The sequence below is a fragment of the Lepidochelys olivacea genome, assembly GCF_965140295.1.
Source record: "Lepidochelys olivacea isolate rLepOli2 genome assembly, chromosome: 10".
NCBI lineage: Eukaryota > Metazoa > Chordata > Testudines > Cheloniidae > Lepidochelys > Lepidochelys olivacea.
This window is the reverse complement of record NC_140420.1, coordinates 16,023,802-16,047,102: the sequence shown is the minus strand read 5'-3', so window position 1 is coordinate 16,047,102 and position 23,301 is coordinate 16,023,802. Positions and strand designations below refer to the sequence as shown.

At 41.2% G+C, this 23,301-nt stretch overlaps 1 protein-coding gene across 7 annotated transcripts in view; it reads left to right on the top strand.

Moving 5' to 3' along the window:
- Window positions 1-23,301, top strand: part of RSPH10B (radial spoke head 10 homolog B) — a 41,208-nt gene that overhangs the window by 5,614 nt on the left and 12,293 nt on the right. For 4 of the 7 annotated variants that reach the window (XM_084642370.1, XM_084642369.1, XM_084642367.1 and 1 more), the window contains 15 exons: window positions 1,646-1,731; window positions 3,176-3,296; window positions 4,881-5,057; window positions 5,839-5,980; window positions 7,420-7,541; window positions 8,412-8,601; window positions 9,503-9,614; window positions 10,581-10,660; window positions 10,766-10,914; window positions 11,918-12,025; window positions 15,346-15,522; window positions 17,229-17,363; window positions 19,395-19,467; window positions 19,936-19,998; window positions 22,133-22,270. In XM_084642370.1, the coding sequence (XP_084498496.1) occupies window positions 1,646-1,731; window positions 3,176-3,296; window positions 4,881-5,057; window positions 5,839-5,980; window positions 7,420-7,541; window positions 8,412-8,601; window positions 9,503-9,614; window positions 10,581-10,660; window positions 10,766-10,914; window positions 11,918-12,025; window positions 15,346-15,522; window positions 17,229-17,363; window positions 19,395-19,467; window positions 19,936-19,998; window positions 22,133-22,270 (1,873 nt within the window). Of the gene's footprint in view, window positions 1-1,645; window positions 1,732-3,175; window positions 3,297-4,880; window positions 5,058-5,838; window positions 5,981-7,419; window positions 7,542-8,411; window positions 8,602-9,502; window positions 9,615-10,580; window positions 10,661-10,765; window positions 10,915-11,917; window positions 12,026-15,345; window positions 15,523-17,228; window positions 17,364-19,394; window positions 19,468-19,935; window positions 19,999-21,211; window positions 21,498-22,132; window positions 22,271-23,301 lie in introns of those variants that run through there. The other 3 variants (XM_084642368.1, XM_084642371.1, XM_084642372.1) reach the window with 3 other exon arrangements.

Here is a 23,301-nt window from a genome sequence, read left to right as displayed (position 1 = left end):
GGTTGTGGAGTCCCAGAAGGATATTTTCTCTCTCTACAGTCCTTTTCAACATCTACATGCAATCACTAGGTGAAGTGGTCAGATATCAGGAACTCAGGTGCCAGCAATATCTAGATGACACACAGCTCTACCTATTCTTCACCACATACAACTACACCACTACCACCAAGATGGCCTTCAACTCATGAAGAACAGCCAGCTGAAGCTGAACCCAAGCAAGACAAGTGATGCTGGTGGGTAGAGGAAAGCATTTGGAAGAGCCCGTAGCCATGGTGTAATCTCTTTTGGTTGAAGATACACACCCACAAATAGTCAATTTGGTCTGTAGTCTAGGAATACTCTTGGGTTACTTGCTGATGCTGCACTCTCACATAGTAGCATCTACAAGTAATGCTTTCTGTTATCTCCAGTTGGCTAGGAGACTGGCAGATGATGATCTGACCTCTGTTATTCATGCCTTACTCGCTTCTCGGCTGGACTACAGCAGTGTGACAAACCTGGGCATGAAGTTTTCAGCACATAGGAACTCCAACTAGTGCAGAACCGTACAGAGTGTCTCCTCCACAACATAGGTCACTGCAAGCACATCAGACCTGTCCTTCACTTTCTATGCTGGCTTCCTACAGAATTTTGAATTAAGTTCAAGGTCTTGGTCCTTATCTTGAAGGCGCTCCATGGCCTGGGCCCAAGATATTTAAACAATGCCTAAAGCTCTGGGATGCAGACCATAGTCTCTTCGAGCACAGTGGAACTCTTTGAGTAAGAGTAGAGCTTGTCTGTGTGGGAGACAGAACTTTCTTGGTAGCTGTGGAATGAACTCCCCAGGAACTAAGGATCATCGTTTTGCTCCAAGCAAAACCTTTGACCTTGCCTTCTCTAACATAAATCATAGTAACACATGTTTAAAAAAAAAAAAACCCTACCAAAACAAAACGCTTCACTGCAAATGCTTTTCCAGGTGGGGAGAGGAGGCGAGAACAAACACATAACCAATGTCATTCATATCACTTGATGTGTTACTGAAAGCTGCTCTATGGTGATAAGGGCAGTATAAGAACCTACAGTATATAGAATAGAATAGATTGGTGAAAGCATTTCCAAAGGGTTTGAGGACACTTGCCATTGTTTGGCTAAATGTAATTTTTAACATTTTTGAACATCTGAATGCTTGGTCTCTCTTAGCATGTAGCTAATGTTGGTGAAAATAACAGGATTTAATTTTTTTATATTTTAGACTCTCAGTTGCTTTTAACATAAATTGAGTCTTTTTTTCTTAGCGACTATGGAGAGAATGTTGGAATACAAGTGGTAATTGGTATATTTGGCATATACAGGGGTGAAGACAACTTTTTATGGCAGGGGAGGGGTTAGAATTAAAAAATAATAAAATTATAGCTCTTGAATATCACTTTGGGTAGTTTTGTACCATAACTAAATGTGTCCACTTTTAATAAAGAGAGGGAAAACAAGCTTCTTATTTCAAACTCTGCTTTTTCTTTCTTAATCCAATCCCTAAATTTTGGGGTGAGCTGAAGCCCACCCGAGTTCCCACTTGTCTACGTCCATGGTATATAATGTTATGTGAAAGCATTCATGTGAATATTTAGGTATTGATTAATTAAACCGCTCATAATCTTTGTTTCAGGGTACCATTTATTATAATCAGGAAGGTACTTCCTGGTATGAAGGTGACTGGGTAAACAACATCAGAGCTGGCTGGGGGATAAGATGGTAGGTATAACATGTTTGTTCAGCACATCTTTAGAATTAATTTATTTTTATTTGGCACACAGTCTAATCCTTTGTTCCATGTACTGGGCTGATTCTCTACTGCCTTGCAGTTTGTGTAGTCATTCAGAGATATACAAAAAGGTGAAAATGCTACCAACTCAGAATGGTAGAATTTTATATTTCTCTTGCCCTTCTTTGCACAGGAGTAAATGATTATATAAAGTGCAAGAACAGTGAAGAACCAGGCCTAGTATATAGCTTTAATTTTTACTTGGGTAAACCTTTTTCTTCTTTGTTCCTACAAAGAAAACAATTAAAGATAAAACAATCAAAGACTGGCAGCAGTAAACTGAAACATCTTTTTAAAAGAATTCTTTTTGATTGCCTGGTAACACCCACTGCCCTTCCTCCCAACGCCCCCTCATCACAAACAAATAAATTCTTTTGTGGGATTGTGCATGAGAGAGTGTTTTGGTTGATTGTTTATGGCATGCTCTCCTCAGACAAATTTTAGAATGACTTGAGATTTTCGGTAATATCTTCTGAGGTTTGACAGATTGTGAAATCTTCATGCACTGACGTCAGACTTCACACAAATGCTGATGTGGATAAATTGATAATTGGGGGAGTTAATCAGCAATGTTTACATTTTTTACATCTGTACTCTGTTAGCTGATCCAGAGCACAGACTTCTAAACCTACTGGACACCTTCTCCAGTTATAGACAGCGAGTTAGCTTTCGCAAGACATGCCAACAAAGCAAGATGTCAGTCCCTATTTTTGTGTGTGTTGGAGTCTGACTTCAAAAGATACACACTGAGTCCAGTTTTCAAAGTCTGCTAAGCCAGCTTCCCTGAAGTTTTTCTTGTCCCCTGAGACCTTTAAATTATTGGCGTCCTAATGTATTATCATTGATATTTATTATTAAGTGTAGTCAACTGGGAATGTTTTCCTTTAGGTAGTATATGTTGCAATCATAAACAAAGGAAAAATCAGAATGTAGTAGTGTCAACACTGAAAATCTATCCCAGTATTACTGGTTTCAGAGTAGCAGCCGTGTTAGTCTGTATTCGCAAAAAGAACAGGAGGACTTGTGGCACCTTAGAGACTAACAAATTTATTCGAGCATAAGCTTTCATGAGCTACAGCTCACTTCATCGGATGCATTCAGCGGAAAAATGCATCTGCATGCATCCGATGAAGTGAGCTGTAGCTCACGAAAGCTTATGCTCGAATAAATTTGTTAGTCTCTAAGGTGCCACAAGTCCTCCTGTTCTTTTTCCCAGTATTACTCTTTTTTCCCCAGCAACAACATGTAACTCTCGTTATCAGATGGTGGATTTAGGCACCTCACTGCCATTGTACCTTTGAAAATCTTGTCCATTATTGTTTGTGTATATGATAGCTGAGTAGTTAACTTCCTGATTCATTTGGTTTCTTGTAGTTATAAATCTGGAAATATCTATGAAGGTCAATGGGAAGAAAATGTGCGCCAGGGGGAAGGCAGGATGCGGTGGCTGACGACGAACCAGGAGTATACTGGGCAGTGGGTAAATGGCATACAGGTACTACACCACTTTAATTCAATACCTGACTCTCACACTGGTACGATTTAGCTGCATTGATTCATACAGAAGTAAAGAAGCTCAGTATGATTCTGCTAATTGTAGATACAGGAGTGTTTTACTCATAAATTGCTTTTCATGTTATTAGTTATAACTAGCAAAAGTCCAATATTAAACCAAGCTGCTGACTTGTTTTTATGAAAAGGTAACTTAATTTTACACACCAACCAAAAGAAAATATAAACCCTTCCCATAATAAAAATCAAATCTTTTTGGCTGCAGGATATTTAGAAAGAGGCTTTAAAGTGAAAGCTTAGGGTTGGTGTAAGAGGAGGGCCTTACCCAATCCAGCACTGGACTCTGCCACTACCTCAGTTCCCCCTTCTTGGGCTTCCCTAAAACTGCACCCAGCCATTCAGAAGTCAGATAACACCTCTTCCTGGGGTCTGGTTTATTAAAACAACATCATAAAATATCAACTTAAATCAAAACAAATCATTTCCCTGACTGTACATTTCCTTAGGCTGGACTCAACTGTTCTTTCTCAAAACCCAGCTTCTGCTGCCTGATGTTTCCTCAAATCTCTTCCTTGGGAGACTTCTGCTCCTGCCTCTCCTGCTGGTGTGGAGTGCCCCCTTCAAAGTCCTTTCCCCAGACCCTGGATCCCTTTCAGGAGTCTTCATACTCTCTGCAGGTCTCCCTCCCTTCCTGAACTGAGCTGAACTGAAACTCCCTTTTATCAGTCTTAAAGCCTATTATGATGGGGAGGCAGCTGGCAAGGTGGGTCTGAGCCTAACTCTCTTACAGGGCCAGTCTACCCAGTGATATCCCCCCCCCCCCGTTAATTATATAGAAACAGGTTTTATATTTCATATAAACTTCAGTGAAAATAAAATTGTTTACATATATAGGTCATTTGTATAGCTGATTTTATTTATGCTAATGTAGACCTCAACTAATTCTTAAAATACTGAATTTACATACTAAGCTATAAGACTGTTAAAAGTGAAAATATCACCTAGTCTAAGCAGTGACCTGAAGATCTAACTCTCCAGTGTCCCCTCCTGTGAAAGAACCCATGGAAGTAGGCTGGGGTTGGTGTAAAACTCCATTAGATTCCCCTCACCGAGTGTTCCCCCATCATTCTGTTGGGGTGAGCATGGGGGTGAGCTGCTTCCTTTTCACCCGCACATAAAATGAGCAGGGAGTTTGGCCTCCAGAGCAGCGCAGGTCTCCTAAGAACTGGTTCTGGGACCCTGCCCTGGCTGCTTGGCAGGGCACACAGACTAGGGAATGGTGTCTCTAAACTGTGGCCCATTTTCTATAGGAGACCAGGATGTGTTGAATTAGTTCATCCTGAGTGCTGCTACCATGCCTCCTGGTGGACTTTGTGCCCTGAGTTGCCTGGTAGGAGCTAAGGTAACCTGGGGCTAAATCAAGCCCATTTAGTTGAATTAGCAACAGTCACCCTAAAACAAAACAAAACAAAAAAAAGTCTAGGTAGTTCCATTCCTTTGTATGAATTTAGATCTGCACCAATAGTAGCTCTTTGGAAAGTTCTTGTAATGGCTTGTCTTTTTTCAGCATGGCTATGGTACTCACACCTGGTTTCTGAAGAGAATACCTGGGTCTCAGTATCCTTTGAGGAATGAATATGTAGGAGATTTTGTAAATGGGGATCGTCATGGACGTGGAAGGTTCTTCTATGCCAGTGGAGCAATGTATGATGGAGAATGGGTTTGCAATAAAAAACATGGCCTTGTGAGTATCAACAAGTGATGGAAGAAAAAGATAAAAATGCAATTAGGTCTCAGTCTGCTCTGTATAGCAAATGTCTAGGTTTCTGTAAGGAAAACCATGTTTTCTGTAAGGAAAACCATGTTTTCCTTAGTGTATTGGAATGCACACATTGATGTCCATGCCCAATGAAGTTGATAGGAGCCCTTCCACTGACCTCGCTGGACACTGGATAAGTTCCAAGTGGAGGAGCATGGCTTGTATATGGTGAAATGTATTTTAACATAAAGCTTTTCAGTGTAATAGGTGTCTCTGACATTATCAGCCTTTTGGCTGATAAATGACCATTGCCTTCTGTTGGCCTTCTGGCTAAGGTCACTTTTAATGTCTGATGCACCTTCTCACAGGGGACTCCAAACTGCCTGTGCACAGGGGTGGACTCCAGCTAATAGGAGGAAAGGGAAAAAATCTGGGGACAGACTGTTAAAGTACGTTGAAAAGCTGCAAACAATTTTAAGCATAGTGAAAAGATCCTTATTCCTCAGACGTTTCAGAGTAAAACATTTAGCACTTATATAGCACAGCAGCAGATTTTCATTGGTTGATCTCAAAGTACTTTACACATGCAGATAAGTATCATCCTTCGCTTTGCACTATCTCATATATTGCAGTTTAAACCTGATTTAGATCAGAAGGAAATCCAAGTGCTTGCAAACATATTTCTTTTCTAATGATCTTTTACTAAATGTGCAGATTTATATCAAAATGAAACAAAAGAGCCTCTCTTTTCCCACCCTCCCCCCAGGGGAGATTCGTCTTCAAGAATGGGCGTATTTTTGAAGGAGAGTTTATAAATGATCAAATAGCAGAGTACCCAGCTTTTCAAGTGGATGCAATGAATATGCAGGATCTGAGTGGCATTCGTACACAAAGTCCCTTTGGCACTGGTGAGCAATTTGAAGTGATGGTGAAGAAAGTAGATAATTTCTAGTCGGATAGTTCACATTTTATAAAAGTTACACATTTATTGTGTGAGACTGTTCTGTATTCACGGAAGAGTCATACACATTTCTCTGTGAAGGCTCATTGATAGATACATGAGAAATTTTAATTACTAACACAAGGTTTCACAGGAAATTGCAGTTTTAAATCGTAATGTGTTCATAAAAGAATTAAAATTTAACATCATAAATGACAATTGATTTCCTGTTGGTTTAGTTTCTCTAAGTTCCTTTGTACCAGCCCAGACAGCGGTGACAGGAAAAAGCAAAGTTCTTATGTTATCGTTCCTCCTATAACAGTGCTACTTGGCTGGCTGCTCAGTTAAGAAATAGAAAAGTAAGGGCTTGTCTGTTCTTTATGGTCACTGCAGCAGCACAGCTATGGCTCTGTAGCTATGCCGCTGTAGCTCTGTCACGTACATGCTTCCTACAAGGCTGGTAGGGGTTTTTCTGTTGCTGTAGGGAATCCGTCTCCTCGACTGTCAGTAGCTAGGTTTGTAAAAGCATTCTTCCATTGACTTAGCCGTGTCTACACCAGAGCTTAGCATAGCTGTAGCACTTAGAGGTGTGAATTTTTCATGTACACCAGAATTTTAAGTGTAGACCAGGCCTAAGGCTCCCACTATGTTCTGGACCTTGCAATGCCTAGATAGAGAATGATGCAACACACATGCATAAGACTGGGGGGGGGGGAAATCCTGAGGTGTGGCCAAACTGCATAGGGCAAAGGTCAGTATGTGTGTGCAAAGGTGATTTAAAGATCATCTTTGCACTGTCCTGATTTGGCAGCCGCTGTGTATGTATGGATCCCCTTCAGATAAATTTGTATTTTTTGAGTCTATGCCTATATTCTCTCAGTGATATGGGAGTGTAAACAGTGTTTTGTTTTTCATAGCGTTTTGCAGTTCCCTTTTAAAAGTTTTCTAAAATACGATTTCCTAACAAAGATTTTTTTAACAAGGTCAACTTCTTCCACCCAGCTTACACATGATGTTGTTTAATTATGTATTCCTCTTTACTTCCATGCTTCTTTTTTTGCTCCATATCATGGCATTGGGAAGATTCTTTAAAATGAGTGAGTTCTCATCCAAGCCACATCCTTAATGCGTCTAGATGCATTTGGAAACACTGCAACATGGAAATTTAACAAGACATGATGTTAACATGTTCTGTTGCACTTATGGAAGGTGGATGTGGGTCTTCAATATGTATTATGTTAAGATAATGCTAAACAGTTAAATTTTACCAACTGGGGGTACTATTCTTCTTTTCTTTAAGTCAATGGAACTGGGAACAAGATAATTGAGGATATTATTTTATCTTTGTATATATTTTATTTTTATTTTATTAGCCAAAGATAAATTGTTACTTTTGTTACTTGGTAGAAACCATCAGAATAGTTGATGGCCCAGGAAATACCTCTGTATTGGGATCAAACATTGAACTAGACATATCTTCATTGCTGAACTCGTTTCCAGAGAAAGACAGACAGGAAGAAATGAAACAGGTAAAAGCCTGCACACTGCTGATATTTTTCAGTTTTATTGCTGATATGTTTCACATTATTTACTTTATTTTATTTGTGTGTTCTATACAAGTCTTTTTATTAAGCTATGATCTGAAAGTCTGCAGGCAATAAAAAACAAAACAGAAGCAAATGAACAGAGCAATGCCAAAGAGGTGGTGTTCTGTCTTGTTGAATGTCCCATAAAAGACAATTAAACAGGTCACATTAAATTTACTGAAAAGGCATTCAATATTTCCCTTACAGGACATGGGAGAGGTTAGGTTGGGGCCTTTGTGGTAACAGTCCATAATGGTACCAAAGGAGCATAAAACTCCACACGGTCAGCCATGTTATATCAGATTGACAAATTTGAATATTAAATTTTTGGCTAGGGACTGTCTTTTATTCTGTGTTTGTACAGTGGGACCCTGGTCCATAATTGGGGCTTCTGAAATGCATACAAATAACACAAAGTCCTGTAGCTATCCACAAAACTGGTGCAGTTCAGGCAACAGCAGGGCAGGTTTCCCCACAATTCCCTGACAAAGTCTCTTGTCCCTGACCTGTGGCGGCGAGAGGATAGTTCAGGCTCCATGCCTACCTAGTTTGTAGTCTTTATGGTGCAATTGCCAGAAAGGTTGCCAGATAGTGAGATAACAGTGGTAGGTTTTGGGATGTGGATACTTTTCCACTGGGAAATGGACTAAGAGGATCAAACTCCTTTCTCCATAGGACAGCAAAGGGCAATCCTATGTTAACAACTTCTGGCAGTACTGTCCCTGGCTGGATTTAATAAATACATCAGCTGAGCTGAAGTTATTACTTGTCATGAGATTAAAACTAATGCATGCCATTTACTGTTTTGTGTAGGTAGAATATGCCGTATTGAGACATATTACAGAACTGAGAAGAATCTACAGTTTTTACAGCAGTTTGGGCTGTGATCAATCTCTTGACAACACCTTCCTGATGACTAAACTCCAGTTCTGGAGATTTCTAAAGGATTGCAGGTTTCATCATTACAATATAACCCTTGCTGATATGGACAGGATACTGAATGGTTTGTATGCCTGTAGATTGACTATCAGAAGCATATAATGGTTAGAGTTAGGGACTAGGAGTCTGAGAATTGGGTTCTGTACACAACACTGTGACTGACTTGTTCGGTGCCCCTGGGCAATTTACCTGTTATCTGTGAAATAGGCATAAGAAGATTCACTCGTGCTTTGGGATCCTCAGGCAAAAATAAGCACAAAATAATAACACTCATCAAAACTGTTTTAAAGCGTTATCTTAAAAATCATACTTCTGTCTGAATTATATTCCCTGTTATTGTTACAAGTAACACTTAAGGTGACTATAACTGAAAGAGATTAAAGAGGAAAGAAATCTTATTTTTTCTTTTTTTGTTCAGTTTGTTTACTTCATGTGTTCAACACCAATTTGTGTATCGTATGTGTCACTGTTCTCCTGCATAGCCAGTTAATCAGTCAGCTTCACCTGTTGCTGTTGTGGGTCTTTGTGACAAGTTGCAGAGGCACAACCTGATCCTTGCTACACAAGGGGTTAGCTCTAGCTTTGCTTTCCCTGCCCTATGCTCATGTGCCTATGGGAAGAGCTCTAAGAAGGGTTCCTGAAAAGGCAGAAATCAATGTGGCTTTGCCCATCCAAGTCCAATTTCAGGACCAGGTCCTGAGTGATTTGCCCAAGACTACAGGGGCATTTTGAATTCTCCCCTCCCTCATGACTCTGGTAGGTGATGCCCTGTTGGCTTGCTGACTTGGAAGTAGTGCTACCTCTAGTCTGTTTCTTCTGTGAATGTTGGATCAATGTGGGAGATCATAGGAAGATGAGAGAGGCATACTGGCACACGTGGTGATAAGCTTTTTGTTATTTGTAGATCAAACTGATTCAGTTAGTACTGATAATAGAGATTCTTTTCTTCTATCTTGTTGTTTTAGAAGATAAAACATCACCTGAGGAGGTGCATTCTCCATATGAGACTTTGCTGCTAAGAACATTTTTGACTTACATTATTCATCTAGCGGTCCATATCTATGACAAAGACCACAAGTAAGTGCTTTTACTTAGTTTTAGTGAGAGTTGCCCGAGTTTCAGTGTTTGACTATTATATAATTGCTAGATGGTAGCCAGTCTCAGAATAAGCATGATCAGTCTTATTCTTCCTCTGCCCCCTCTCCTTTTTCTGTCCTTTCTCTCTCTCCTTCCTCTGCTAATGCCCTGTCCACAGCTCCTTGGGGTGAGTGCTTGGATTCAGATCTCAGGAGAAAGTTCTCCCCTCCTTCTTCTGACTTTTTTTTTTTTTTTTTTACTAGTATTGAATTATTATTTTTTTTTTACTAGTATTGAATTATTTAGGGATGGTACATGGCATGCATACATCAGTTTCAATTGAATAGTGGAGTCTGGCCTTGTGATTTGGCTTCAGTCTGTGGCACTGCCATGCAACCCTCCCCTCAAAAAATAAAATAAAAAAAAATTCCCAGCTTACCTTAAAATTCTTACTCCTAAGGGTGGTGGAGCACAGGCTTCATACAGATACAGTATAAGTTCCAGAATACCATTGGCATATGAGTGCCTTTGGCTGGTCAGTAATACTTCATAATGGGTAATCATATAAAATTTAATTTGTATTGCTTTATGTAAAATATAGTAGATAATCTGTTCAGAGGAAGGGAGGAAAAAGAAAATACTGATTTTCAGATGGACTTGTGCTCCTAAGATACTTAGGCATTTTTGAAAATCCCATCGGATATGCGTGTAAATTGTATAAAAGACATCCATTGCTTTGGGCTTCAGGAAAATAAATAAATCTTCTGGAGCTTCACAATGTGACAGCATTGCAAATAGTCCCTAAGGACAGAACATAGTTCACTGAAGAATTTGTCAATGAAAAATCCACAGTATAACTTTTACTGGATAAATATCCAGTGTTGCACCTGGGAATCAAACAATGTTCAAACAATACCTACTGTGCAAAAAAGGAAGTTGTAATATAAAACTTTCTTTTAACTGTAGAGATAAAGGTCCATATCTGTTTAAGTGTTTCTCAGAAATGATGATGAAGAACATTATTCCCAATGCCTGTCATATACAAGGTAAGTAATGCAACATCTTTCTGTGCTAAGCAGAATCAATTGCTGTTAGTAGTAATTAAACAAGTTTTATTTGAACTTCTGTATTTTTCCACTTCACTTCTACAGGCATTTTATTCTGTGAACAACAACAAACTGTCTGTGCAATTAATTACATAGATAAATGCTGGGAGATATACAGGACTTATTGTAGACCAAGCACCATACCTCCTTATGAACCCACAATGAAAATGAGACACTTCCTCTGGATGTTGAAAGTAACAATCTTATATACTTTTATTTGTGTGTCTAGGTACTAATTTATTTGTCTAGTTCAAAATGACATTTTTAAACTCTTGTCACTAATGGCCTGCCATTGAAAACACTAAAGAACTTGAGTAACTGTATTCACATAAGTTATCCTATTGGCCTCAAAGATATGGTTCACAAGAATAAAGTTGCTCACATGCTTAACTGTATAGAGGATCCAATTCCAAATTCTTTGATTCCTCTATGCCTTGAACTTATTTTGAGTATTTAATGTTTTTAATCAATTTAAATATTTTCACTGACGCTTTTTTAAATGTAGATACTAATTGTTACTGATTAAAAATTAATGTCTGCAGAAGTCCAAGGCTGACCGATTCAGAAATAAAATAACATTCAATAAACAATATTTTTAAATGATGTATTTATGTAATTTGAAGTATGGTAAAGCATCATGGACACAGGATTATTTCCCAGAGCCCTGGAATTTAGGGACTGATCCAAATCACATTGAAGTCTCCCACTGATAGCCATAGGTTTTGGATCAGGCCCTTAATGATTAAAAATCAAGCCTGCTTACACCTCTGGAAATCAGCTGCATGCTTGCAAGACTCCTCTGCATTCCTATGGGGAACACTTACTGATTCACCCCTTCTTTTATGCAGAGTGGAATTAAAAAAAAAACAAAACTGGCAGACAGAGAAATGGGTAGCTGTTGGGTGTATCAAAGTCAGCAGGTGCCAAGGGATAGTTAATTGATGAACTTTCCTGAACTTGGGGTTTAACATACTGTATAAGTGAGTACTAGCTCTATTGAAGTCAATGGCAAAACTCCTACTGACTTCAGTGAGGCCCCAATTTTATCCTGTATAGCATGAATTACTTTGTGAGAGACCAATCCTACTTCCATTGAAATCAAGGGGAATTTTGACATTGACTTCAAAGGGAGCCAGATCAGGTCCATATTTGTAAATGTCTCAAATACTAGTAATTTTTGACCTTTTTGACATACAGGATTTAAATATGCTAAGCAAACAATTAACTGCTACAAAAATTGTGGAAATACTGGTGAAGGACAATCCTTTTGTACGCGACGGAGATGACAGCAACTTACAGCATGAGGTATGTAAGGAAAAAAGTACAAACAGTTCATGATGCAAATCGTCAGCAGGTAATTAATTGCTACAGGATCAATTACAATTATTTTTAGAAGCTGTCAGCAAGTAGAATTGTACCATCATACCTTCCAGAATAGAAGAAAAATAGTGTTGTTTATATTCAAGAAATGGAGCTGATCATTAAGCATCCCATCTTGATATTCCTTTGTTCATCATATATCATCTGGGTTATTTTATCTCACATATTTCTCATTGTTCCATGGTTTGCTCATTATCATGCCCTTCCAATTACTGAACAGTTAGCTGCAAGTGTGTTCTCTACGCCCTATGACTGCACACTGGATGTCTGGGATGTTTTCTGAGAGTACAACCGTGCATAGAATGAAATTCAGCTCAGTCTGGTGCAGGACTATTTGCACCACTTATTTTCCACGGGGGAATTGCACAGGAGTGCACAGATGGAATGGCTGCACTGGGAGGTCTCTGGACTTCTTGCTACTTAGGAGCCTTTAGACTGGATCATCACCTGCGTGGTGAGATCCTTAGTCGTGCAGATCTGCTGGCCCAGGAACCCTGAACATGGGGTGTGAAGCAGCAGTGCCTGCACTTCCAGCCTACAAGGCTGGAGTAGTGGCTGTGGAGGCTGTCAGCCAGCCTGCAGGTAAAGACTTCCATCCCCTCAATCCCTGTAGAAATCTTTGCACTCAAGCGTTGTGCAGGGTTGGTGAATTTCTCCTCTAAGGTATAAGTTTTCACCCAACAGCAGTCTGCTGTAATCTACATTATTGAATTTGTTATAAATACGTGTTTGTGGTGGTTTGGATGGCCATAGTTTGTTTTATTATTAAATAATCCATTACATGCCCATTACTGTAGACTCTAGGCACAATGAATACAACAAAACACCGTCCATTCCAGACAAAAATATAACCATTCCCCTGTCCACCAGATAGAAAAATATCCCTGAGCCTTAATGCCATGTGTAGCAAAAACTTAGCCAGGAGGATGATGCAATACTGTATTATCATTCAGTTGTATGCAATGTGAAATACTGTATATTACTTGCTAATGTCATAATGGAATATAGTAATGTAATAGGACTTTGGTTATGATTAGTTTTCCACGGAGAAGAAGGGTCATGATCATTATTGATTGATAGGCCCTGATTCAGTAAGCTCTTTAAGCATGGTGCACACGAACAATCCAATTTAAGTCCAGCTTAACGGTGAAATCCTTGCTGATCTTAAATACAAAAAAGAAGCTTACAAGAAGTGGAAGATTGGACAAATGACTAGGGATGAGTATAAAAATATTGCTCGGGCATGCAGGAGTGAAATCAGGAAGGCCAAATCACACTTGGAGTTGCGCTAGCAAGAGATGTTAAGAGTAACAAGAAGGGTTTCTTCAGGTATGTTAGCAACGAGAAGAAAGTCAAGGAAATATCCAGTGTGGGCCCCTTACTGAATGAGGGAGGCAACCTAGTGACAGAGGATGTGGAAAAAGCTAATGTACTCAATGCTTTTTTTGCCTCTGTCTTCACGAACAAGGTCAGCTCCCAGACTGCTGCACTGGGCAGCACAGCATGGGGAGGAGGTGACCAGCCTTCTGTGGAGAAAGAAGTGGTTCGGGACTATTTCGAAAAGCTGGACGTGCACAAGTCCATGGGGCCGGATGCGTTGCATCCAAGAGTGCTAAAGGAGTTGGTGAATGTGATTGCAGAGCCATTGGCCATTATCTTTGAAAACTCATGGCAATCCGGGGAAGTCCTGGACGACTGGAAAAAGGCTAATGTAGTGCCCATCTTTAAAAAAGGGAAGAAGGAGGATCCTGGGAACTACAGGCCAGTCAGCCTCACCTCAGTCCCTGGAAAAATCATGGAGCAGGTCCTCAAGGAATCAATTCTGAAGCACTGAGAGGAAAGGAAAGTGATCAGGAACAGTCAGCATGGATTCACCTAGGGCAAGTCATGCCTGACGAATCTAATTGCCTTCTATGATGAGATAACTGGTTCTGTGGATGAAGAGAAAGCAGTGGACGTGTTGTTCCTTGACTTTAGCAAAGCTTTTGACACAGTCTCCCACAGTATTCTTGCCAGCAAGTTAAAGAAGTATGGGCTGGATGAATGCACTACAAGGTGGATAGAAAGCTGGCTAGATTGTCGGGCTCAACGGATAGTGATCAATGGCTCCATGTCTAGTTGGCAGCCGGTATCAAGTGGAGTGCCCCAAGGGTCAGTCCTGGGGCCGGTTTTGTTCAATATCTTCATAAATGATCTGGAGGATGGTGTGCATTGCACCCTCAGCAAGTTTGCAGATGACACTAAACTGAGAGGAGAGGTAGATACGCTGGAGGGTAGGGATAGGATACAGAGGGCCCTAGACAAATTGGAGGATTGGGCCAAAAGAAATCTGATGAGGTTCAACAAGGACAAGTGCAGAGTCCTGCACTTAGGACAGAAGAATCCAGTGCACTGCTACAGACTAGGGACTGAATGGGTAGGCAGCAGTTCTGCAGAAAAGGACTTAGGGGTTACAGTGGACGAGAAGCTGGATATGGTCAACAGTGTGCCCTTGTTGCCAAAAAGGCCAATGGCATTTTGGGATGTATAAGTAGGGGCATTGCCAGCAGATCGAAGGATGTGATCGTTCCCCTCTATTTGACACTGGTGAGGCCTCATCTGGAGTACTGAGTCCAGTTTTGGGCCCCACACTACAAGAAGGATGTGGAAAAATTGGAAAGAGTCCAGCGTAGGGCAACAAAAATGATTAGGGGACTGGAACACATGACTTATGAGGAGAGGCTGAGGGAACTGGGGATGTTTAGTCTACAGAAGAGAAGAATGAGGGGGGATTTGATAGCTGCTTTCAACTACCTGAAAGAGGGTTCCAAAGAGGATGGCTCTAGACTGTTCTCAGTGGTAGCAGATGACAGAACAAGGAGTAATGGTCTCAAGTTGCAGAGGGGGAGATTTAGGTTGGATATTAGGAAAAACTTTTTTCACTAGGAGGGTGGTGAAACACTGGAATGCATTACCTAGGGAGGTGGTGGAATCTCCTTCCTTAGACGTTTTTAAGGTCAGGCTTGACAAAGCCCTGGTTGGGATGATTTAATTGGGGATCGGTCCTGCTTTGAGCAGGGGGTTGGACTAGATGATCTCCTGAGGTCCCTTCCAACCCTGATATTCTATGATTCTAAGTCAACGGGACTGCTAATATGCTTAAAATTAAGCATCTACTCAAATGCTTTGCTGGATCAGATGCTTAGTCCTCAAAGAGGAGATTCTACAGAAATGAAGTAATTATTATTATTATTATTTTACTCTAGTTGGTTTTTCTTGAATTCTTTGAAGCTCTCCTTGACTGCGCCCTGTTATATGTTACCAATGATATGATTAAGCAGCAATTAGATCTTGTAAATCAAGAAAGAAATGATCATAGAACTGAAGATTATACAGAAGGGGCACGGCATATTCTGCAGCACCCAGAATACTCCTCATTTCAGGTACTAATGATGTAGAACTTCGTATGCTATGTTATAATTTAATATTTATATTACAGTACCCATCTAGAGGTCTCATTAAGGGACCAAATAGTTCTGGGTTCCATGCAAACATGTATGAATTAGATCCCTCTGTTCCATGCAAACATATAGTCCCTGCCCCAAGGAGGTTATAGTTCAAGAAAATAAGTGACCCACAAAGGCTGGGAGGAAAGGGATCCAAGCAAATGTATACAATTTTTATATACACTTACTTTACATATGCAGAATTTATCAGGAAAAAAGTGTATGTGCAGCCCATCTGCCCCTTAAGCCACTATTAATTGGCTGATTTCCTATATTTTGGCAGAGGAAAGTGGCCTTTCAGATCAGTTCAGAGAGGGTGTAATTGGCAGCATGGAAAAAGGCTCAGATATTTGTGTGGGCAGCTGACAAATGGGTGGACATTGTTGGAGAGTGAAGTTTACATGACAAGAGACAAGTGCTTATCTTCCGTAAAGTGCAGCTCTGTTCTAAAAAGTGACCCTGTAAAAATGGCATTAGTCTCACTGTTACACAGACAGCTAGATAGTTTTTTTTAAAAAACAGTTAAAGATTCTACAGATCAAATGATGCTTTCAGTGACACCTGTGCAAAAACATTGACAGCAGTGGAGATGGCCTGGGGTAGCAGTGCATAATTTGGTTTATAGAATTTGGTAGAGGGCATAATTTGGTCTGTAGAATCTTTTATTACTAGCAATGATGCACAATGCAGAAGGAACTCAGCTTGATTCTCAGAGCCTAGGCTGTCAGAAAAACAAACAAACCCTCTTTACTTGCAAGGTGAGCAATTTCTACCTGGAAATTAGTGGGAGACCATGAATATGGAATCCACAATAACATTTTTAGAGAGTGTTGTGAAAAAGGACTTCACCAGAATAGGGTTCCACCATAGGTGCTGGAACTAGGAGTGCTGGGGGGGCTGCTGCACCCCCTGGCTTGAAGTGGATTCCATTATATACAGGGTTTACAGTTTGGTTCAGTGGCTCTCAGCACCATAGGCGCCACTCCAGCCCCGAAGCACTCATGGGGAAAAACTGGTGGGTGCTCTGCACCCACCAGCAACTCCCCGCCCCAGCACACCTCTGCCTCTGCCTCCCCTGAGTGTGCCTTCCCCACTTCTCCCCCTAGCTCCCAGCAGTTCCCGCCACGAAACAGCTGTTTCGTGGCTGCAAATGCTGGGAGGGAGGGTAGAGGAGGGGGGAACGTGGCATGCTTGGGGAAGAGGTGTGGCCGGAGCGGGGATTTGGGGAAAGGGTCCAATAGGCGCAGGGAGGGGGCAGAGTTGGGGCGGGAACTTTGGGGCAGGGGTGGTGTCGGGGCAGGGCCAAGGGTCTGGGGGGCATCGAGCACCCACCGGCACTGGGAAAAGTTGTCGCCTATGCTCAGCATCCCCACTATACAAATTGTTCCAGCACCCCTGGGTTCTACTGTATGTAATACCCAAACACAATAGCTATGTTAGACACACAGAATGTTTATTGCTTCCATTAGCCATTTGATGCTTTGTTGTCATAGCTGTGTCTAGCTTCAGAAGGTATAAACCATTTGCCCATGTAATTTCATGCTTGAGTTTGATTGCTAACATGATAAAATTACAATACCATTTTCAAAACTGTACTGGATTATGCTGAAAACACCATCTCTTTTGTGTTTGTTTTGTATTAGTCCATTCATAGCAGAAGTATGACCAGTGCTGAGGTAAGCTATGAACCCTCTGAGACAAATCACTGCTACATTTCTACAAGGTCTTCAAGCAAGCTAGCACAGTCACCTGATAATAATAGAATAAAAAAACCTGAGGTCGGTAAAACAGGTGCTCTGAAAAGGAAAGTGAAAGGACCATCATTTTTTGCTTTTTCAGGCAGGGGGCAGACAGGCTTGTCTCTTTTTTTTTTAAAAGTTGTATGTAGTTTGAGATCTAAAACATATTTGAAGAAAATCTGGCCCCACTGAAGTCAAAGTGAGTTTGCCCTTTACTTTAATGGGGTCAGGATTTCATCTGTTGTTAATAGAATATACGTGTGTGCCTGCATGCATGTGTAGATCTAAAATAGATACATTTATATTTGTTAAACAAAGTATTTGCTTCCATTACTACCTCCAAAGACCTGTGTTTAGAATACTGTCTCCTCTAGAGCAGCTGATGACATAATTAATAACTAAAGCAGGAAGGAAGCATTGAAGAGTTAAATTATAGATAAACCTTCGTGGGGCACAGAAGTTATAGCTGGGACTAGTGTGGCACTGGGGAGCCAACCTTTAGATTTAGTTGCATGCAGGGAGCTGGGAACTGATCAAAGAGACTTGGAGGCATCAAGTAAGATCACCCTAATTTTAATTTGGCGGTCTTTCTGATAGCACATATTACATTTTCAATATTTAATTTCTGAAAATGGGACCTTGTCACCACATCTGTTTCCTGTGTATATTTTGGGTCTCAGCTGCTTATTTAATGATTAAAAAATAAGCTTTTACTATTCTTTCCTCCTGTTAACACTACAGAGTTAATAAAGGTGCACATGCAGGAGTATGTTCATTCTCTCAAAGAAGGAATTCCAAAACTACATTCCAAAATGGCAGGGTCAAATTCTGGCCCCAGAAAACCTCTGCAACTCTGTTGTTATTGCACAAAGCTATGTCTCCAATGCGGTTGCACTGCTGTAACTGGGCAGAATTTGGCTTGCAGAATTTTTATTACTTTTCATGTAAAGATGTATGAGTATGAGTTTTAGTAATAATAATAACCCCTCCCCCTATATTATGAGGTGGAAAAATTTCCACTTGACTCTCGGATCCTACGATATGTTTGTAGCTCCGGCATTTAGTAAGCAGTCTAAACTTCATAGAGAGTCACTGAGGGACAATAGGCATGAAACTCCTCATTGCCATTTTACAGTTGCTTGTCAGAGGGGAGGACAATAATGTAAGGCTGCAAGACAAAAGCTGCATAATATGAAATTTGGAAGGAGGAAGATCATATTTTCTCACTCACTTTATTTCTTTTCACATCCTCCACTAATCTCTCTCTTTCCTTAGCTGCACTTGTAAAGAGTTTCTGGAGACAGCAGTTTCTCCTACTGAGTAATATAATCAGTAGCAGAGATTCATTACTTTACTTCAACAAGACAGGACGACTAATGGTATCAATCAGTTACCTCAGAAGGACATGTGTAAGGACAGGACCTCTACTTTCAATAGGGCTCCAAGAAACATGGCAGCCATCTTTTGTGAGCCTGTGGTTCAAGAAGATTCAGCTAAAAAGCCTATTAAAAAGCTACTGTAGATGGCTGCTTTGGTAGGGTAGCATGGTCTAGTGCACTGAGGGTAGAGCTGGAAATCAGGTACTTCTGTGGTCTCTTCGTAACTCTACCACTGTTTTACTGTGTGGCCTTGGACAAGTCACTTAGGCCCTGATTTGGCAACTGGCTCGGCACAGACACATCCCTGCAATTTAAGCGGGACTCCTATGGGCACTGGGGTGTGCCCACATGGAGCCAGTTGCAGGATTGGGGCCTTAATCCCTCTGTTTCCCCCTCTGTAAAACAGGTATAATCCTATTTCCTTGTAAGATATTACAGGGATATTGTTAGGTTTGATTAGCTAATATTTGTACAAGAATTTGAAAATGTAAAGCACTACATGTGTAGTTCCAAGTATTATTAAATATTGACTACAGCAGGCAGGATTGCAGAATTGGCTGTACTGGGGGCATCTTGTGTCTTAACGTAGTAGCTGCCGCTATTCCAAAATGCTTTGTGGCTGGAAACGTGCAAGAAAAATGTAGAAATTCATGGATTATATTTGTGATTTCTGTTTTCATTCCAACACAAGCTTAAATCCAAGGACTCTGCAGTAGAATACAGAACTTCCAGACAGACTTTTAAATCCACTGAAAAAGAGAGAGGTGAGTACTTCAGAATAGCTGTTCGCATCTATTGCTGATCGTGGGGGAAAGAGAATATGGCGCTCACAAGAACAGTCCCCCACCCCCGAGTTAATTAAAAATGTATCTTAGACTTCGTACAGTGGGGTATATTTTATTATGGAGTGAAAGGCTGCATTCAGTTTTACATTTAAGGTGGGGTTTAAATCCTTTAATCTAACATTTAATTTCATACATTTGTACTGTTTCAATCAGGAGGACAAGCTTGAATTTCCAAGGTCCTTTTCACACTACATTGAGTTGTGATTTCAGAATCCTATCCCTGCTTATTGAACTTTTCCCTGTGAGTCTAATGTTTCTTTCAGATCCCTAGAGTGAGTCTGAACAACTCCAGGTTGCTCGTTCCCCACACTAGCTAATCCTGCACCAACTCAGTGTGCCTTTGTCTAGACAAAATGACCACACTTACTGTTTTCATTTTCACCTTAGAAGCCATTGTAGAACATGCTTCCGCCATAGGCTTCTGGGCACCAAAGGAAGGAGCTGGAACAGGTGAGAGAAAGGCTCGCTATGGGCAGCAAGGGGGGGCAGGTGGTGGTGGAGGACTGTGGAAGTTTTCCTCAGGTCTGCTGCTGGTCAGTGGTTTGTCTGGAGAGAAGTTTGTCTGGAGATCTAGGGAGAGAGACCACCTAAGGGAAAGGGGCGTGGAACCAGGTACAGCTGGGTGCCAGGGCAAATCCACAGAGTATGCAGGGAAGAGGAGGGGGCAAGTGGAGGTGGGGCTGAGGAACATCTATGTGTCGCAGGGAAACACTAACATTTCCGTGCCTTTTTCACCTGAGGGACTTGGAGTGGAACCTCATGGAGTCCTGATGTTTTGAGCTGGGCACGGTGGGTGGCAGTGGGCACTCCTCCTGCAGAACTAGCAGGGCCCTGGCTCCTTATGCACAAGCCAGTCCATGAACTAGGTAGTGCTTGTGGGCTGCAGCTTGAGCTGTCTGAGGAGCCTGAGAATTCTTAGGTTCTGGAGATTAAAATGCCCCTCCACTGCTTGCTATGGTTCACAGCACAGGGTATTTCCACCCCTGCCCGCATCACGCTCCAGCAACCCATTAGAGATCATCTCTGGTGCCTGGAGGTGCTGCTCTGCCCCCTTAGCCCCGCCAGCACTCTTAAATTCCCCCCCCATTTTTCTTACCCAGCATACTTTTACCATTTATTTTCTACCAAAACACTAAAAATCCAGGAAATAGGCAGTTAATGGCACCGTTAACGTCTAGACCAGCCTAGACATACCTTAACCAGCCAGCTGAACTGATATGCTTCCCTACCCTCTCGCTTGCAGCAAATAGCCACCTGTACGGGCACACGTCCTCTGAATCATACTTGCATGCACACCCTTAACTCAAGACTTCAGAATTTTTAATGTATTGATCAAATATATTAAACTGGTTGGGGTCAGAGTTAAGATTTTCAGTGTGACTGAGGGCTGGATGTGTGCATCATGGGTGGTTGTCTGAAGGGCAAGGGAACATATTACAGAAGTGACTAGTCCAAGTGCATGTGTTTGAGTCTGTTTGATGATGGGGTGGTAAGCTCTATGAACAAAGGGCTGGTCTGAATGGTAACATTGGCTTACCTGGTGGTTTCCTTGACTTTTAGGGATTGTGTTGCTAGGAAATTCACTAGAGCAACGTTAACTTTGCATTAATTTGTCTGTGTAGAAATCTTTACAACACTTTTGTTTCCATCAAAAAACACACAGATCCCTAATACAAACAGGACATGCTTTACTCTACAGTTTACATCACCTACTGACCTCCTGGAATGAGTAGTAGTAAAGCCTTTTGCAAGAGCACATCTGGATACTCTGCAAGAGTTTGTTCAAATACTATAGCTAAATGTCCTCCAAGTGTTTCCTGAGTTTGAGACTGCCTTCTGTACCACTCTGTTGTCAGTTCAGCTCTTGGGCATCACACAGCTGAAGCTTGTGCTCATAAATTGTATTGTAAGGTTCATGATTAACGATTAAATAGCACATTGTAAAATAATATACTTTTCAAGCGAAATTTTTTTTTCCCTTTCTCTGTCCCAGCCACTTCGAGATTAGAACAGAAGTGTAAAACCAGCACAGTTGTTTTCTGAGAGAAATTAGCTTTTCCCCAGTACAAAATTCTATGCAAACCGTAGCATTAGTTGGACTGATAGGTGGCAGTTTATATTTACCTAATACCGAGACATAAAAGGTTCTTAAAGTATTTAAATGACTACTTAGTATATGTGATGTTTCTTGAGGCATCCAAGGCTGAGAGTCCTCTTGTTACTACCTGCTTCCAATGTGACGGAATCTTGTCTGTACTAGCTGGGTGATAGCTCCCTAAGACAACCAGCCTGTCAGCCACTCAAGTCGTTTCCTGTGGACTACACCAGCCTAGCAGGTTGACAACAGATGCATCCCAGTCTCTGAGTCCCTTCATTGTGTCCCACTTCGGTATCCAACCCCTAATCAATCCCTGGATACCCACAGAAATCCCAGATCCTCTGTTCCCAAAGGAGCAGTGTTCCACAGTTTACCATTAAAGACCTTGCATTGACAGACCTTGCGTTGTGTATCCCAGTGTCCTCTGCCAGTTGGCAGCAGGGGTTCTTGGGTCACAGTATGTAATTTTATTTTCTTCCCTTGCAGTTCCAAATGTCACATTCTCCTCAAACAGAATGTATCAGCTGTCTGCTGATGACAAAGATGAAATGTTAATTCAGGCTTTGCCAGATTTGGATGCAGAACAAGGCCAAGTGCTCAGCAACCACATGAAAGAATTTGCAGGTAAAGTAGTTTTGAAGATCTGGTACCAATGGAAAAAAAATTTAATTGAATAGCTCCTAATCCTTTAGGTTGTTGTCACAAGAGGGCAGTAAAAGAACACCTAACACAATAGAGAGAGTTTCACTGTTAAAAAAAAAAATGAAGTAAGATGTTTAAGGTTCTCTTTCCATGTTTTAAAGTTTCCACAATTAAAAAATCCTAGTTTTTATTTTAAAGAAGAGTACTCCAAACTTACCTAAAATGTTGCCATTCTCACTGAAGGTACATATTGTTATTTACACGTAAAGGACTGTTCTATCATCATTGGCTAGAGGAAGAAAATCCATATAAGAAACCTGAGGGCATTTGTGGTGGTTCTCAGGGTACCCAGGACTGAGAGTCACCCCCTGCCTCTAGCAAAACGGTGTCTTTCTTGGGGTAGCTGGCTGTCAGCTCCCTGACACCACCAGCCCTTCAAGCACTCTCCTCTGGGCTAACTTCACCTTACAGCTTAACAATAAGTGCACCCTAATCCTTGAGTCCCTTTGAATTGTTACTCTTGTATTATCCAGCCCCTGACACTGGCTACCCACCGAAATTACAGATCCTCTGCACCCAAAGGTGAAGTGTTTCACCCCAGTTCACCAGTTTTGCCTTAAGCCACTCCTCCTGTAAACTACATAGCACTTGTGACCATGTATAATAAAACAGAAGGCGGCTTATTTGAGAGAGCATAAATATTTAACTAGAAACAAGAGGGAGTGGTGAAAACAAGTGTTTACAAAAGAATCATAAAGCGCGAGCCTGGGTCTACACGTATCAATAGTTACTTTTCCTAGCTAATGTAACCCTTCTGCCCGTCAGAGTTGGCAGCAACAAGGGCCGGGTTCAATATCTAGGGGTTCCATTCCAATAACACAATGCAAACCGGCTCGAGCCCCCACCCAGTGACCTGGGACAAATATATACCACCCCCGCTGGGCGCCTCCAAGAGGCAATACTTCCCCTCTCGCAAGCACATAGTCTGAGTGTAGCAAAAGTCTTTTAATAAC